The 17,620-nt window shown below is 50.9% G+C and overlaps 1 protein-coding gene across 1 annotated transcript in view; it reads left to right on the top strand.

Moving 5' to 3' along the window:
- Positions 1-17,620, top strand: part of AGGF1 (angiogenic factor with G-patch and FHA domains 1) — a 905,326-nt gene that overhangs the window by 148,367 nt on the left and 739,339 nt on the right. The window contains exon 4 of the mRNA XM_069627444.1: positions 14,612-14,743. Coding sequence (XP_069483545.1) covers positions 14,612-14,743 — 132 coding nt within the window. The remainder of the gene's footprint in view (positions 1-14,611; positions 14,744-17,620) is intronic.

Genomic DNA, 17,620 nt, shown 5'->3' with positions numbered 1-17,620 from the left:
GCTGGTGCGAAGGGAGAACTCCAAGGACTTGTGAATCAAGGTGAGGACACCTCTGGATTGTGAGGAGAAGACGGTGTAATATTTGTTGGGGCCCCATGACGGGGTGAGCGAGGATGATAATTGTGCAAGGGCATGAGCTTCCTGTAGGAAAAGTATCTCGACCCTGTGCCTCTGGACGTAGGCCGTGACCCTGCGTGCCTTCGTGTAATTGCTGAGCCCCCTGATATTCCAGGACATTAGCCTAATGGCCATTCCATAGCAATTTAGGGGGGATCCGAGTAATGTGTGTCATACACTGCCAAACCGGTGCCGGCCACTAGTACGGTGGCCTGATGTGTCAATTCAAAAGCTGCCACTGTCTCACCATTTTTGTTAATATAACATCCCCAAATAACACCTCCCCCCTCACTCACCGCCACCCCCAACCTGGCAGTGCCCAGGAACCCACCCAAATTCTCATGGTGTTCGTGCCAAGCCAAACGTGGCTGGATCAACCCCCAAACCAAACAGGGGAACAGCCCATGAACTAAACAAGCCAAACTCGGCATTGCAACTGCAGCAGGGGTAGCTGCTGCCGTGAGCCCGGTCAAAATGGTTGAACGGTGGAGTACACCAATTAGTGTACAGCGGTGGTTAAGTTAAGTTGTAAGAGGAGACCGCATAGTAGGGCACAGTGAGCAGGGGCTGTAGGGATAGATAGTCCAAGTATAGGTGCCATGTACCGTGGACACTACATCCGTGACCCACGTTGCATGTCTTAAAATTCCACTATGAGTTACGACAACATGAGAATTCACAACAGAAGGGTACATGAAATTACAAGTAAATCACAAAGAACAGGCGTGGTATTAGTACCACAATGAGGCATGTAACAGGTGCGTGGCAGGCCGGCTCAGTCCTCATCAACGGGATCGGCCCCAGGGCCCGTGAGAGGAATATGGGACTCAATAAATTTCACCGCTTCCTCAGGGACAGTGAAAAAGTACAGTTTATTGCAGTGGGTGAGCTTCAGCCTAGCAGGGAATAACATGGCATATTCCACCTTCCTCTCTCTGAGCATCTTCTTCACTCCATTAAATTGCCTGCGCTCCATTTGAACACTAACGGAGAAGTCCGGGAAAATGCGAATGATCTGGGACTCAAGTCTCAGTTCCCCTCTTTCACGGGCCAACCCTAGGATGTGGTCTCTATCTCTATCTCTGTAGCTGAGAACCTTGGCTATAATTGGTCTGGGGTAGTCGCCCGGCATGGGGCGAGGGGCCAGTGAGCGGTGGGCACGCTCAATAGTAAAGAAGGGGGAAAGTTGAGGATCCCCAAGGAGGTCTCTCAGAAGGGCCTCGACTGCGAGTTCCATTTTACTCTTGAGGGCTGTCTCCGGAACCCCAACGATGTGGATATTATTCCTGCGGGACCTGGATTCCAAGTCATCGCACTTCGCCTTGACCTGCTTCATATCTTGCACCAAGTCCGAGACCGTATTCTGGAGCATGTGCACCTCATCCTCAGTTGCTCCAATCCTAGTCTCGGCCTCACCCAGCCTGGTGCCATGCTGATCCAATTTGGTGCGTAGGGAGGCTACATTGGCATTTATGTCGTCCAATTTTTCGAGAAATGACGCAAAGATTTTGCCCATCGTCTCCATGAGTGACGTGAGGTCTGGCTGAGGGGAGCAAGAGGAAACATCTGAGTCGTCTGGAAGAAGGGCGGCCCCAGCTTGGTCCTGCTTGGCTAGGGCTTTAGCAAACTTGTCCATTGCCCCAGCCTTGTTGGCCCCACGTGCCTTGCCGGACATCCTCGGGGAGCGCCTTGATGAGAAAGAGAATGTTTTCCGCAGGGAGGCAGCAATGGGTCCCAAGGGGTTTAGAGAGGGGGCTGAGCCGTGACCAGCGAAGGGGTGGCTGTTGCCTGGGATGAGAAGGCGAGAGGCACCCACACTTGGCGTGTTCCGGGGCAATAAATCCACTCAGGGGGCCCAGGCCTAGGCGGCCAGTAGTAGCAAGCAGCAAAGTCAGGGGCGGAGGGTACCCCCGGGGCGAAGCGAGAGGGTGCACAGATTCGAGGGGAGAAGAGTATTGGACGCCCAGGGTGGCACCAGCAACAAGAGTGGTCACAGGGGGGCACGATGAGTATGGGGTTCACTTCCCTCACAAAAGTGGCACTAGCGCAGCCCAGGGACAAGGCAGAGCAGGAGGGCACGATGCACAGCGGCCAGATCCCTCACCCTCCTCACCTCGGGACCCTGTAGGTCAAAGAGCAGGTGTCCATCCGGGCCGTAGGAGGCCCAATAGCAGCAGTGGGTCCAGGAGGACACGGGCCCCCCAACATCCGCTGGGGCCCGAAACAGCCCCACGCTCCGGCTGCCACAGGGGACCAGCAAAGCAGGCGGCGGAGCCGCAGAGCAGAGGCGGATAGATGGCGTCCGTGCAGGGCCACGCCGTGTCGCGGCGTGTATTTGGCCGCGCCGTCCCAGGAGACCAGTGGCGCAGGCGGCGGAGCGTTCGGGTGGTGTCAGCGCGGGGACTGCTCCGGCTGCCCCTGCAGTATCTTCGCCCGCTGGGGGCCGGCGCCCTCAAACTGCCACGAAGCAGGAGCGGTCAACGAGGGTGCCACGCCGGGAGGCCACCGGGCCCGGCGCACCCCCGCAGGCGGAAAGTTGGTGGCACACAGGAGCAGCTGTCCGCGCCGTCCAGGAAGGGAGGGCGGAGAGGGGGTGGTGCCTGGGCCCCAGGCGGCCACACTCCGAGCTGCAGGGGGAGAACCCTCGTGGGCCGATGAGGGGGAATGGGCCGCGATCAGCATCGCGCGGGCCGGAGGCCTTCACAGGTGGCACCTATGGCCCCCAATGTCCGTTTTCGCCCAGAAACAGGGCAGTGTGTAGCAGCGGCGATGGGCAGCAGGATGCGTGGGGTCTCAACTCGAAAATATCTGCAGCACCGCTGATTCTGGCGGATGTGTAGCTCGCGGGCCACGGAGCTTAAAAGCTAAGCAGCCATCTTGCTGGCTGCTCAACAGCGCCCCAGGGCTGGACTTTATAGGTTGCCTTAAAGTACTTACGAGTATCTATGCTGATTACTTTAAATGTTGGTTATGAGAAATGATTTGCTAAACCTGAATGCTACTGTAACTACTTACCTGTGTATCATCTAAGAGTTGATGCTTAACAAAAGTCTTACTGTATAGAAATGTGAATACGTTTACTTAACTGTAATTATAACACTGTGCTAGCTGCCTTAGTGTTTATAATTACTATCTTTATAAAACTGTTTGTGTATTCTTGACTATAGGTATGCCGTGAGGTCTTTGTACTTAACTACAGTCCTACCTCCTAGACATAGCCTGGCTGCTTGTCCATTGCTATCAAGCCTTTTGGGTTGTTCAGGCCAAACCTAAGAGTTGGAGCCCTGTACATCGAAGAGTGAGTCTTCTACTGTCCTAACACAAGTTGACCTTAGAAGAACCTCCGAACAGTCAGCGTAAAGACCTCGGGGCATACCTATGGTCGGGAATAAATTTACACACTTATAAAAATATGGTTATTGTAAACACTGTGGCAAACAAATACCATACTAGGATTACAGGTAAGTGAACCTATTCACTTTTATATAGAGGAAGAGTAAGATATTTGAGCATTATTCAATTCACTGTTAAACTTTGTATGATATACAGGTAAGTATTCTGAGTAGTATTCAAGATAGCAAATCAACTCTTCAACCAACATTCAATGTAATGTAACCAGGATACTGGTAAGTAATTCTAAGCAATCTGTACTTTAGAATGTCGATTCCTATCTGGGAATGAGAGTCTCAGTCAGCGGGATACTGGATGACCATAGCCAATGGGCAGAAGAACAAAAAGTCAGACTCTGTCAAAATTAGGTCAGCAGGATTTTTCAATGTTGCAGGTAAGTACAATGTTTGTTATAAAGAAGGATAGCCACGCGCTGGACCTGAAGGGTAGTCTAACACCTGAATCTTCCCTTAGTCATGGTAGTCCCACTTTTTGATTCGGATGATCTTATTTTTAGATAATTCTTCAAAGAGACCAATATTTGGTTGCATTGTGTTGCCTTTGTGTCATACAAAGACTGTCTTCCAAATGAAACATTTTTTCAACTTTATTTCGTTTCTATGGGGGGCATTTATCCTAAACTTCAGAAGCTTACTTCAATACTGTATCTGTGCAGGAAATGGACTAGGATTAAAGACCCTGTGCTCAGACTACAGTTTTGATCTCTCCATTGAACAAAAAGGAAAGACCAAGATTTTTGAACAGCGTTTGAAGTTTAGGATAAATGAAGAACACTTCACACATGAGGATAAAGGAGAATTCATTTTAGCACTCCGGTCCACCTATTAAATGTTAACTATACCCAATTACACACAATGGTCGCATCGTATTAACGTGATGGTACCAACCAGGGACCTGTTGTCATGATGCCTCGCTCCCGGGGAGCCGGTTCAAGCCCTGCGTCCCCGAAAGCGGACATCCAGTCCCCAAGGAAGGACCCAGCAACCCCATATAGGGGCCCCTTCGGACAGTGTCTTGGCTCCTATGGCGCCAGGCTCATAAAAGACATCAGTCCTGGCGCCATAGGCGCCAGGCTCATTATGGGAGTGCTTGGGTGCACTTACCTGATGCAGACCATGCTGCAGGATCCCGGCCTCCTTGAGGCCAGAAAGGAACTACTTTATCTGTGGGACTAATTTACCATCCGGGCGTGGTCGGGGAAGGATACATACCCGATTGGAGGAAGGATACATACCTGGAACTTCTTCCAAGGCTATTTAAACCCCACCCGAACAGCCACACGTGCTTCGCGTTGTTCTGCATCTAGCAGCTGGACGCTCACCGTGTCTGCTCCTGCATCCTGACTTCTGCCACGCCTGCCAGCATCCTGGATCACCTGCAAAGGAAGAGAAGAAGAGAACAGAAGGAAAAGTCCTTACCTGCTAAACCCGCATCCCGGAGACATCTCGCCGACAATCCTGAAAAGGAAGACTTTAATTTAAAAGCTCATCGCGTCGATCGCTGCAGCGCCGCATTCCACTCACCTTTACAGGGCGCCTCCATGTTCAGCAGCGATCATCCAGATTCGCAGTCACGCCCCAGCGCCTAGGGAGAAAAAGACGAGAACAAAAGGTGAGAGAGAAGGGAATAAGGAAAGCTAAATCTCCATGTTAAGACTTACCTGTTGATTCATTGCCTCTTCATTTCGGGTCCGCGCCGCAACCTGGCATTTCCGGACCCCGGCCCCTAAGGGGAAAAAGAGACATCAGCGTTAATGAGCAAATGAAAAGACATTACCAAAAAACGCTCATTAAAGACTTAACTGATTTCTACAAGGATTTCACCTCTCATCTCGGGTCGGTGCCTGTTCCCCGGCATTCCGTACCCCGGCCCCTATGGGGAAAAAGACACTAGCATTAGTACATTAATGCATGGACACAAGGGGAACCTCTTATCAAAAAACTTACCTGGAAGCCAAGCAAGTTTGGTTCTCACCAATCCGAAAATCCAGTGAAGTAACTGGATACCAACGCGCCCCTGCATCAGAAGCAGGATGGAGAGCTCGTCCTTCCAGACCCTAAGGTGAGACGCTACGAGAAATCACACAAGGGTTTCGAGGAGGGTGAGAGGGGAAAGTGGGAGGCCGATTGCATTACCCCTCAGACAGTTAATCCCCTATTTTCGCCTACAGAAGGATACTTCGAGGGGATTGGGTCCTCTGACGTATTCCATATCTATGACATGTAATCACCACAGCTGTGCTGCTTCGGAAACTTTTTTCTGCGTCCTGCGTCGATGACGTCGATGCGCCGTCGTCGAGGGCCTCCTCCGACGTCATCCGATGTGATAAGTAGGACGCACGACGCCCGTAGCCTCAGTTCCGTTTTTTTCAGAACGGAGTTCTGTTCTTCTCGGTTCTTCGAACCTGTTTGTTTTGTTAAAATCCTTCGTGTGAAGATGTCTTCTACTTCGTCTTCGACCCCGCGTCCGGGTTTCAAGAAGTGCGGGGAGTGTGGGTCCAAGATGTCGGTGACGGACTCGCACGACGCCTGCCTCTGGTGCCTCGGGGAGGCCCACGACACGGATGACTGTATCGACTGCCAGTCGCTCACGTCCAAAGCCTTACGCAAACGTAAGAAGAAGTTGTCGGTAGGTCGGGTGTCCAAGCCCAGGAAGTGGAAGTCTGCAGGGCTTTCGACGGATGATTCGAGGGGTGACTCTCCGCGTCATCGTCGGAAGTCTCGTGGGTCTCCTTCTAGGAGTCGGTCTCGCCACTCCTCAGCCTCTTCGAGGCATTCTCGGAAGCGCCGACACCGGTCGTCTTCCAGGTCCTCTTCGGAAGACTCTGCCCGGCACGTCGCTTACCCCACCAGCCGTGCGACGCCGGAGGAATGGGCTTCCTTCGGGAAGAAAATGCTGGCGATTCTTGAGTCGCAGGGTACTAAGCCGTCCGCGCCCCCGAGTGGGGTCGGTCGTGAGAGGTCGAGAGACACCGCTCGCAAGAGTGGTCGGCACGAGTCACGGGAGAGGTCCCGTTCGGACAAGGAGACTCGTTCTCAACGTACCCGTTCCAGGTCCCGGTCCTCAACGCGTTCGAGACCGCATGCACCTGTGAGGTCTTCGAGGAAGACATCGATGTCTGAGGCGTCGAGGGCGTCGACAGGCTTTCTCGAGGCTCCGAGGAAGTCGTCGAAGCCGTCGACGCTCAGGTCGTCGAGGGACACGCTCGGGGCTCCGGCTTCGAGGGCTGTGTCGACGCCGCCGATGCTGGAGGCGCTGCATCTGACGTCGACGCTGATTTCCTCGGCGCCGATTCGCTCGACGCCATCAAAGCCTTTCGTGTCGGAGGTACCCTGTGGCACGGGAGAACCCCCTAGGAAGGCTCTGGTTAAGAGCAAGCACTCTCGGGTGCCTTCTTTTCGCCACCTGGACTATATTTCAGAGGCGGATGAGGATTCTGATGGCCTGGTTCCTAGTCAGGTTCCAGATGAAATTGTCTCGGGCCATAGTCAGTTTGACGATTTGAGACAGTCACTGCATGATGCCAGTGGACTGGACACCTCTCCGGAGGTCGAGTTTTGTAGGCCTGAGCCTGGCTCTCATGCTGATTCCTCGTACCGACGCCTTATGGCTAGGGTTTCTGAGTACTTGGATGGTCTGCTCCCCCAGGGGAGTTTGTGCAGGATGATCTGACGGTCATCCTTGATGTTGGTCCCCCAACTGATCTGGTACTGCCGTTCCATATGGCTTTACAGAGAAGGGTGGCGGCGGCTTGGACTGCTCCGGAGAGTCTCCCGGCGGTGGGCAGATCGTTGTCGCGAAAATACCGTCCAGCCAGTAGCGACCCCTGCTACTTGACCAGGCACCCCACTCCGGAGAGTCTGGTGGTGCAGGCGGCCCCGGCCCCGGCAAAGCAGGCGTCGTACCCTACCATCCCTCCTGATAGGGACGACAAACGTTTTGATGGCTGGGCGAAGAAAGTGTTTTCTTCTGGTGGTATGGCGCTTCAGGCGGCCAACTCCATTTGTGCCTTGTCTCGTTTCACACACACTCTGTGGAACTGTGTTGCATTAGCGGCTGAACATATTCCCGAAGGGGACGAACGGGATGGTTTCCTTGCTATAGTCCAGGATTGTAAGGATGCCATGTGCGAGTCCGTTCAGTCGGGTTTGGACTTAGCTGAATGCGTCAGTAGGTCCATGGCGGCGAGCACCGTAATACGCAGGTTTGCCTGGTTGCGGAAGTCTGGGTTTGCTCCTGATGTGCAGTCCCGGCTCCTCAACATGCCCTTTGACGGTGAAAACCTTTTTGGCAGCAAGGCTGACGAGAGCCTTGAGAGGTTGCAGACCTCAAAAGCTGCAGCGAAGTCGTTGGGCGCTACAGTTCGACAACCTCTGCCTTTTCGTCCTAGGGGACAGCAGTGGAGGGGTGGTTCCTTTCGCTATTGCTCCTTCAGTAAAGCGAGAGGAGCTGGCAGTCAAAGAGGCCAACGCAGGGGTACCAGAGGTGGACGACAGGGTACCCGTGGTGCCAAGGCCGCTCGGGCAGTTGCCTCTTTGCCCTCAGGTAACGCCGCAGCCGCTCCCATTCAGTCATGAGGCCATGTCCCATGGTTCGCCGGTTGGGGGAAGGCTGGCGCAGCATCTTGTAGAGTGGCAAGCCATTACTTCAGATGTGTGGGTTCTGGAGATCATAACCCACGGCTACTGTCTTCCCTTTCGGCACAGGCCTCGCGACAATCCACCGGGGAACCTCTCTTTGCAGAGTCCGGATCCGCTCCTTGCGCAGGAAATTCAAGCCCTGCTGGAGAAAGGCGCCATAGAACTGGTGCCTGTAGCGTAGAGGAACAAGGGATGGTATTCCCCTTGTTTTTTGATTTCGAAGAAAGACGGGGGATTGAGACCCATCATGGACTTTCGCGGTTTGAACAAACTCCTCAGGAAGGACAAGTTCAAGATGGTTACTCTCAAGTCCTCCAGGCCCTTCAGCTTCAGGACTGTTTGGTGGCACTCGACCTCAAGGATGCTTACTTCCATGTGCCGATCCATCCCAAGCACAAGAAGTACCTGAGGTTCGCGGTTGGCGACTCGCACTTTCAGTTTCGGGTCCTGCCGTTCGGATTGACCTCCGCCCCGAGGGTTTTCACCAAGCTCATGGTGGTGGTGGCAGCGCATCTCAGGCAAGGGGGGATTCACGTCTACCCCTACCTGGACGATTGGTTGATCAGGGGGAGCTCTCCCGAGCAAGTCCTGGATCATCTGTCCGTCACCTGCCACTCCCTTCACAGGCTGGGCTTCTCCCTCAATTTAAAGAAGTCCCATTTGACGCCAACACAGCGGCTCCAGTACATCGGAGCAGTGCTCGACACTTCCCTGGGGCAGTGTTTTTCTCCCCAGGTGAGGGCTCTTCCCATTCAGCAGATGGTGCACAAGTTTCAGCATGCCCAGACGCTCCCAGCGTTCGGGTTCTTGAGGTTGCTCGGCCTCATGGCATCCTGCATTCTTCTGGTGCCAGAGGCTCGCCTGCGGATGAGATCTTTGCAGTGGGCGCTCAAGACGCAATGGTCGCAGTCCTCCGGCAGGATGTCGGACCCGGTTCAGGTGCCGCCCTCGGTCGCCCGGGACCTTCTGTGGTGGGCCGTCAAAGGCAACTTGATGAAGGGGGCTCCATTTTGGCTTCCCTGGCCGGAGGTGACGATCGTGACGGATGCATCCCTCACGGGTTGGGGAGCTCATGCCAACAGGCTGACAGTCAGCGGTCGTTGGTCTCCGTCGGAGTCCAGACTCCATATCAATCTGTTGGAGCTGAGGGCCGTCAGGCTAGCCCTGAAGGCTTTTCTGCCGACTGTGCGAGGAAAGAGTGTCCTGATCCTGACGGACAACACAGTGGCCATGCACTACCTCGACAAAAAGGGGGAGGCAGGGTCACTTCCTCTGTGCAGGGAGGCGATGCAGCTCTAGTTCTGGGCCATCCAGCAGGAAGTTTCGATCTCGGCAGTTCATCTGGCCGGAGACGGAAACGTGACGGCGGACGCTCTGAGCAGGCAGAGCACGATCTCTCACGAGTGGGAGTTGGCTCAGGAGATTCTCCTGGAGATCTTCGCCCTTTGGGGGACCCCTCAAGTGGATCTCTTCGCCTCCAGTGTCAACCGGAAGTGCGAAAGGTTTTGCTTGCGGGAATTTCCTCCAAAAGGAGCCTTAGGAGACGCGTTCGTGGTGGAGTGGTCATTCCCGCTGCTGTACGCGTTTCCTCCAGTCCCCGTCATCCCGCAAGTGCTGCGGAGGTTACGGAAGTTCGGTTCCCGGATGATCCTCATTGCTCTGGCGTGGGCTCAGAGGACGTGGTACCCGGACCTTCTCGACTTGTCCATCTGCCCTCCGCGTCGTCTTCCCTACCGAGACGATCTGCTCTCACGGGAGGGGGGTCAGGTTCTCCATCCAGAGGTCCGATCCCTCAACCTTCACGCTTGGCTTCTGAAAGGTTGAGGTATAGGGATTGGGACCTCCCTGAAGACTTGATGGAGGTGTTGCTTTCGGCCCGAAGGCCAGCAACAAAGTCTCTGTACCGTTGCCGTTGGCGTAAGTTCTGCGACTGGTGCAGAGTTCAGAATGTGGATCCTTTTGCATGTGACATCCCCATGGTTCTGTCCTTTTTACTTTCTTTGGCCCACAGGGGCTTGCAAGTGGGTACCATTAAAGGTTACCTGGCGGCGCTGTCCATCTTTAAGCGCTCATCTGAAGAGTGTTCTTACTTTAAAATCCCTTTTAATTTCACAGTTTCTGAAAGGGCTCACTAATGTGTTCCCTCCGTCACCTTTCCTGGTGCCCGGTTGGGATTTAAACCTTGTTCTTAAGTTTCTTATGGGTGCTCCGTTTGAGCCTTTACATTCTTGCCCTTTGAGGCTGTTAACTCTGAAAACTGTGTTTTTAGTTGCGGTTACTTCCGCTCGCAGAGTGAGTGAGTTACAGGCACTTTCAGTGAAGCCACCCTTCACTGTATTTCACAAGGACAGGGTTGTCCTTAGAGTTCGTCCTTCTTTTCTTCCGAAGGTAGTGATGGAATTTCATTTGGCCCAGAAGGTTGTTTTTCCGGCATTCTATCCTCCTCCGCATCCTGGTAAGGAAGAGGAGAGGCTCCATAGGCTTGATCCTAGGAGAGCTTTAAGCTTTTATGTTTCACGCATGTCCCGGGTCAGAGTGGACGATCAACTCTTTATTGGTTACGCTGGAAAGCGTTTGGGGCAAGCTGTGACGAAACAGACTTTGTCTCGCTGGATTATTTTGGCCATCTCGGAGTGCTACCGCTTGGCGGGTAAGGACCCACCGGCTGGCTTGCGGGCCCATTCTACCAGGGGTATGGCTGCGTCTACTGCCCTGCAGAGGGGTGTTCCTATTCGCAACATCTGTGATGCAGCCACCTGGGCTTCAGTACATACATTTGTACGTCACTATTCCCTCGATTCCATCCGAGCACAGGATCTGGCCTTTGGCAAGGCGGTCCTTTGCTCTGCTATTTGATTGGCTATTCTAAATTTTGATTCTAAATTCTTTCCCTCCTCCTTGCTCTGGTACTGCTTTGGGAGTCTGTCATAGATATGGAATACGTCGGAGGACCCAATCCCCTCGAAGAACAAGTTACTTTCTTACCTGGTAACGTTCTTTCGATGGGATGGTCCGACGACTTATTCCATATCGCTCCCGCCTGCCTTCCCCGCTGCAGAATTTCTTTTGCGATTGCAGCTTACGTTCCGCAAGGCTTTGTGTCTGACTGGCAGTTGACTAGTGTCACACGTTCTGGGGGGAAAAAACTACAACTGAGGCTACGGGCGTTGTGCGTCCTACTTATCACATTGGATGACGTCGGACGTCGGAGGAGGCCCTCGACGATGGCGCATCGACGCAGGACGCAGACGCCGAAAAAAGTTTCCGAAGCAGCACAGCTGTGGTGATTACATGTCATAGATATGGAATACGTCGTCGGACCATCCCATCGAAAGAACGTTACCAGGTAAGAAAGTAACTTGTTCTTCTGCGAGCCAGGCAAGCCAGATTTTGGGGGCCCGGTCCAATCCGTCTTCCGAACCCTGCGCATCACCTTAGAGGAGGTCACAGCAGCGCAAACCAGGCCAGCGCCTCCGTGGGAGTCAGGTGAGCGTAACACCTGTAGCTTTTTAAAGAATATCTGCCCTCCATAGAAACTAAAGTTGAAAAAAATGTTTCATTTGGAAGACTTTCTTTTGTATGATACGAAGGCAACAAAACGCAACAAAATATTAGTCTCTTTGAAGAATTAGCTAAAAATAAGATCATCTGTTATAAAGAAGGTCCAGAGAGGATTTTAGCCCAAGCGACCAATTTGTCCACCCCAAGTGTCTCAGGAAGCTCAGGGGAGCACAGATCAATGCAGGAAGCACCCAGGTGAACACCTAGGAGCGAGACAGTACCTTTTCTGAAGAAAGAAGACTGTCACCGGTGGGTCCCCAAGGTGAGGCAACAGCAGCTTCTGTTCGGATTTTTGGCCTGGAGGCTGAAGAAATAACTTTTGGCTAGAGCAGACTGTCCAGTTCTTGTGATGGGATGCCCAGTAAATAATCTTTGCAATACTTGCTCGTTGGGACTCGACACATGCTTCGTTTCAGTGATGGTTGTCACACGGCAGACTTCCCTCAGTTTCTTGAGCTCAGTTGAGACGATGTCTAGGAGCGGGAGAGAGTCACTGTAGGCCCAGATGGATGCCCACAAGGTTTCAGCTGAAACAGCGCTTCAGGAAGCTATGCACAGCAAAAAATGGTCTAGGTATTGGGGGAATTGCAGCCCAGGAGGCTCAAAATGCAGGTTGTCTCAAGACTGGTTAGGCCCACCAGTCCAAGGGAGGAAGTAGTAGGGTCTGGATCTTCCCTGTCCATCAGAAGAGAGGGCTGGAGCTGCAGCGGTCACTCAGTCCGCTCTAGCAGTCGCTAGAAGCGGTTTCAGATCTCCTCTTCGACTGTGCCTTCTGCTGCAGGACCCTTGCCTTTTATGTAGAAAAACCATTGCGAGACTCATTTCAAGCTTCCATGCGAGTCTGGGGGCAGGCTTGTCCAAAAGGACAACCAGTCTCCCAGTTTGAACTGGATCCATGCAGAGACACTGCAGCACAAAGACCAGGGGAGTTTTGGTCACCTCCCCCACTTTGTCTTTTCAAGCATACAGAGAGCTTTGGCAGGCTTTCCCAAGGAAGCCCGCCAAAGACAAAAAACCTAGTTGGACTTCCCCCACCCAAGTAAGTAGAAAACCGCTCAAGAAAGGACAAGTCATCAAAAGTTGGCAAAAAAGCACTGCCACCATTTTAGGAAAATGCTGACCCATACCACAGCAGCCTGCGTGTAAAGTTCACAAAAAGTCGGTAGAAAATATCCACTGCCACCAGCCACTTGGATGAGCTTGTCACTGTAACTAGAAAGTTACAGGAGAAGTGGAAAAAGGGATACCATGTGTCCCCTCGGCACTCCACATAAGGTGGGGGTGTGCTGTTTCCACAAAAGTCAGGAAGGATCAAAAGTATCCCTCTGTCCTTGGTAACAGCTGTTATCACAAGGAAAATGAGAAGGGCAGCTCAAGGAGCTCCAAGCAGCACTGCACAGAAAGGTATTGGGTAATATTATCCCTTCCAATAATATCGCCATATATATGGTCTTGGGGTAAGGCCATAGGAGATATTAGTGGGATTAATTTATGGAGTTATTGGGAGCGGGGGTTGCAGGGTTGTCCCCCGCTCCATTAAAAAAAAATGATGGGGATTGCGGGGGTATCCCCTGCAGGTTCCATGGCTTAATAGCGCTGCAAAAATATGCAATATTTTTGTATGGTGATATTTTTGCGGGGCTATTAACAAATGGAACCCACAGAAAGTGCTGGGTGCTGCAATAATAAATTGAAGATGCCTTAGAAGTGGAGGAATGCATAACTCCAAAAAGATACAACCAAAAAAGTTGAAAAAAGTTCCCAAAGGTAAAGTAAAAGACTAAGTGGGGTAAAGGTTCCCGCTCATTCAGGAGAATTGATTTTAAAAAAATCCAAGAGTCCAGCTAAAAGTGCTGGAGGATTCACATGTGGGGAGAAGTGCACCCAAAAAAGAAATTCTACTTAACAGTTAGACTGCGCCCACTTTACATGTGATCTCTCCCTTTGTCTAATGTCAGTTCGTGTTGAAAAACGGTAGACTAGAAGGGTCGCAGTAAGCAATTTTGATGGTTTTTTTTATTGGAAACTTTCCAGCTATAACTTCAGTTTTGCACACGGCCACTGATATTGCATATTTGACAACCAGAGAGTAGACACATCATTTTAATTAATTGCATAAAACCGGTTAATGAATATGCGTCATTATGGCCGTGCAAAGTGGGTGCAGCAGGAATAGGGCCACCTCCACTCTTTGCAGTAAAGAGACATGAAATATTGTGCAACTGGTGAATTGTAGATTCATTTCTGTACTGCAAAAACATGAGTATCCTTGAATCTGGGATTTGCAGACCTGCCATTGTATTGGCAAGACTGTGGCTATCAAAGTAATTGCTTCCTATAAAAAATGATAATTTGAAAATGAGCGACTTTTCAACCATGTTGGTTTACAAGAGAAAGTCATAATTGTTGACTGTATGATCAAGGTACTTCATCAGGAAAGATCGATTGAGGAAATCAATGTAGTTGTGCGGTTTTGAGATTTTACAAACTGGCCCAATATTGGCAGTGTTGGTTTCGTTGGAAAAGCAGGCAACAAGTGTACAAGTTGTTTGCCACAGAGATTGGTCCTCAATCCTGCAATATGCATTACATTTGCATTGCATTTGGAAGTCGAATTGTAGAGGTTTGCCTATTGGAATGTGTTTGGAATGTGATATGAAGATCTGTCATGTGGTTGATGACCTGGCAAAATGGAAGAAATGACGTACCGTAGTCTAGAAGGTGGATTTTCAGGTTTAGTTTATTGAAAAGTAGCATCTTCATTTTGGGGCACAGAAATTCTTAATACCAGCATCCGATAACTTACATTGCTCCTAGTACTAAATATGCCAACAAACCATAATGATGTTTTACTCATTTGACTTTTTATTCTCTTATTGCAGAAACCAGATGCTTCTTCCCTGGCAGAAACGTTGAGGGCGACTGCAGAAGCTGCTCTATCACAGACTGGGTTCACTTATGATGAAAACACAGGAATGTATTTCGATCATGGCAGTGGCTTCTACTATGACGCTGTATGTCGTTCTTAATAATTTTGGGGCTGAGGGATTTGCAGTCATTGTTAAAACATTTTAAAAAAAGAATTTGTTTTCATAATTGAGGGTTTCAAGGGGCATGCAAGTGTTCAGAAAGATTTCTCTTTTGGCACATTTCCCTCCACAGTTCTATGGACCACCAAACTGTTTGCATTTTGTTTTTGAACCTGTCCTCATTCTCAACCCTTTCTCAAGATCTTTTCTCTGGACCATAACCCTTCCAATCCAGCAAATACTGTAGTTGCCCACGAACAACTCTAGAACCTAATATGGCCTGCACCTCATATTCATTGTCATTATCGGAAAACACTGGACCAGGAACTCCCTGAACCCTTGCGTCCTTTCTACAGATCTTTAACAAATTTACATGAAATGTAGGATGAACCTTTAATCCAGGGGACATTTTCAGTTTAACTGTAACTGGCGAGTAAGCATGTTCTACTTCAAATGGTCCAATGTAAAGGGGACTAAACTTGTTCCCTTTCAAGGCTAGATTCTTGGTAGACTACGCTACCTGATCCCCCACATGATATTCAGGAGGCTTTATATGTTCTCTGTTGGCAAACTTCTTGTAACTTAACTTACTCCTCTTTAAGGCCTGCACCACCCGCTCCAGATTCTGACTGGTGACTCTTGACCTGCTCTCAACATCTTGGACCTCCTCCACCTCCTCCAGAACCACCCCTCTCAAAAAACATGGATTGAATCCTTGATTAACAAAAAATTGTGAAATTGACGTTCAATCCTTCGCTGTATTATTATAACAGAATTCAGCTAACCATAACGATTCCAAACATCCTTGATCTGCACCCAAATAACACTGTATGTACTTTTTCAATTCCTGATTGTTTGACCATTTCCCTCAGGATGATAACTAGTAGTCAAATGGATTTCTATCTTCAATTATTTGCAAAATGCCTGCAAGAATTTAGAGACAAACTGAGCTCCCCGATCCGAAATCACCGGACTAGGTCAGCCATGAAGTTTCACTACATTCTGCAGAGATGCTTGTGCCAATGATGTAGCACTAGCGCGCCCTCCCCCGCCCCATAGGAATAAAATGTCCTGCCTTGGAAAGCACATCCACTACTACCAAAATATTCGAACATCCTTCATCTGGAGGCAAATCTACAATGTAATCCATGGATACATTGCCAAGGACGAGGCGGACCCGGGAAAGGCACAAGTAATTCTGCAGCTTTCTGATGATCTGATTTAGCTCGAACAGAAATCTCACGAGTCTTGACATAATTTTCAGTGTCTTCACGCATTCCTTTCCACCAGAACTCTCTTTACAGCTACTCAAGTGTCTATTTAAATCCCGGATGTCCTGCCAGTGGTGAATCATGACAGGCCTTTTGCGCTTCCTCTCGTAACTCCTCCGAAGGCAAAAACAACCTTGTGTCGACATATGGTAAACCTTCCCTAATCACACGCATCAGATCTTTAGCTTCCCGTTCCATTAGCTGCTCAATGGACATCTGCTTCTGAATTTGCTCCTGAAAATCTTTGAAATTATTTTCTGCTAACAAGGGGCTTGGCACACAAGAATAATTCTTTGTACTTCCTGGAAAACATCAAGATAATTTGTCCGCCTTCCCATTCTGACACCCTGGCTTGAAAATGACGGTCCTATTCAGCAAAGAACAAAGACCAACGCAATTGTCTAGGAGTTGGAGTCCTTGTAGAACAAAGGAATGCCTGTGATCTGTTAATACTGTGACACGATGGCGACCTCCCAAGAGATAATGCCTCCATTCCTCGAAGGCTGCCTTGATGGCCAAAGGTTCTCTGTCAAATAGTGTAATTCTCCAGCATGGGGTCTGGCATGGATTCACATGCTCATGAATATTCCCCGTCGTCAGGCTGGGAATCCTCGGTAAAGAAAAAATCAGTATCAGTTTTGTTTCTGATCTGTCTTTCGTAGTAGTAACCAATCACTGATCTCTGCGTCATACTGACCACAGCCAATGACTGCCCTCTACCTAAGCCCCGCCTCTGGCAGCCATCTTCAGATTTTTACCGCACGTTCAAGTGTTGGGATCCTCGTGCTATTGCTCTCGAGCGTTAGAGCTTTTTTCACGTTTTTTCTCAGAAAAATTTCTCTTTTTTCGGTCAAAAGAGCCTCAAGCGCCACCGTTTCTTCATCCGATTAACGGGGACCTGTGTTGGATTCGTCTACGCCCCTCAAGGGTGAAGATTTCGTCGAGCCACGCTTTTGGAGGACTCCAGAAGTTTCTCAGGCCCATCTCGGACATGGCTCAGGAAAAGGGAAGCTTGATGGCCGGAAAGCTATTCAGGGTCTGCCCTGGATGCCAGCTTCAGAATGTCTTTAAGGAGGACGAACACTCCCTTTGCCTTTACTGCCTACATGAGGACAAGACGCACGTGGAGAAGGACTGTGCGTTTTGCGGCAATATGTCGGAGCGGACCATGAAGGACCGCTATCAACGTCTCGCCAACTGGCTGGAAGGAAAGAGCCCGTCAGGCGAGAAGAAGTCAGAACGGTCTTCTAAGACCTTTGAGGGCGCCCCGGCGACGGGGGTCCAACAGAAGGCCAAGCACCGCGAGTCCGCTGGCACCGGGAGCGCCGAACGGTCGGGCTCTACGGGCGCCAGGCAGGGCGCATCCTCCCCGGCGCCATCAACCACGAGCCAACGCTCTGGCTCGGGTAAGAGGAAGGCCGAGTACCCGGCAAAGCTCCTGGAGAGACCCTGGTCAAGCTCGAAGGCCCCATCGGAGGGGGAGCGAGGTGGTGACCCTCCCTCCAAGGAGAAGGCGGTGAGCGCACCTAAGGTGGTGAAAGCCTTAATCCACCCGGCCAAGGCCTCTATCGAGACAGTCGCGGCGGCCCTG

This window comes from Ambystoma mexicanum, chromosome 6p, assembly GCF_040938575.1.
Source record: "Ambystoma mexicanum isolate Mex_15411 chromosome 6p, UKY_AmexF1_1, whole genome shotgun sequence".
Classification (NCBI taxonomy): Eukaryota; Metazoa; Chordata; class Amphibia; order Caudata; family Ambystomatidae; genus Ambystoma; species Ambystoma mexicanum.
This window is presented reverse-complemented; position numbering and strand designations above follow the sequence as displayed.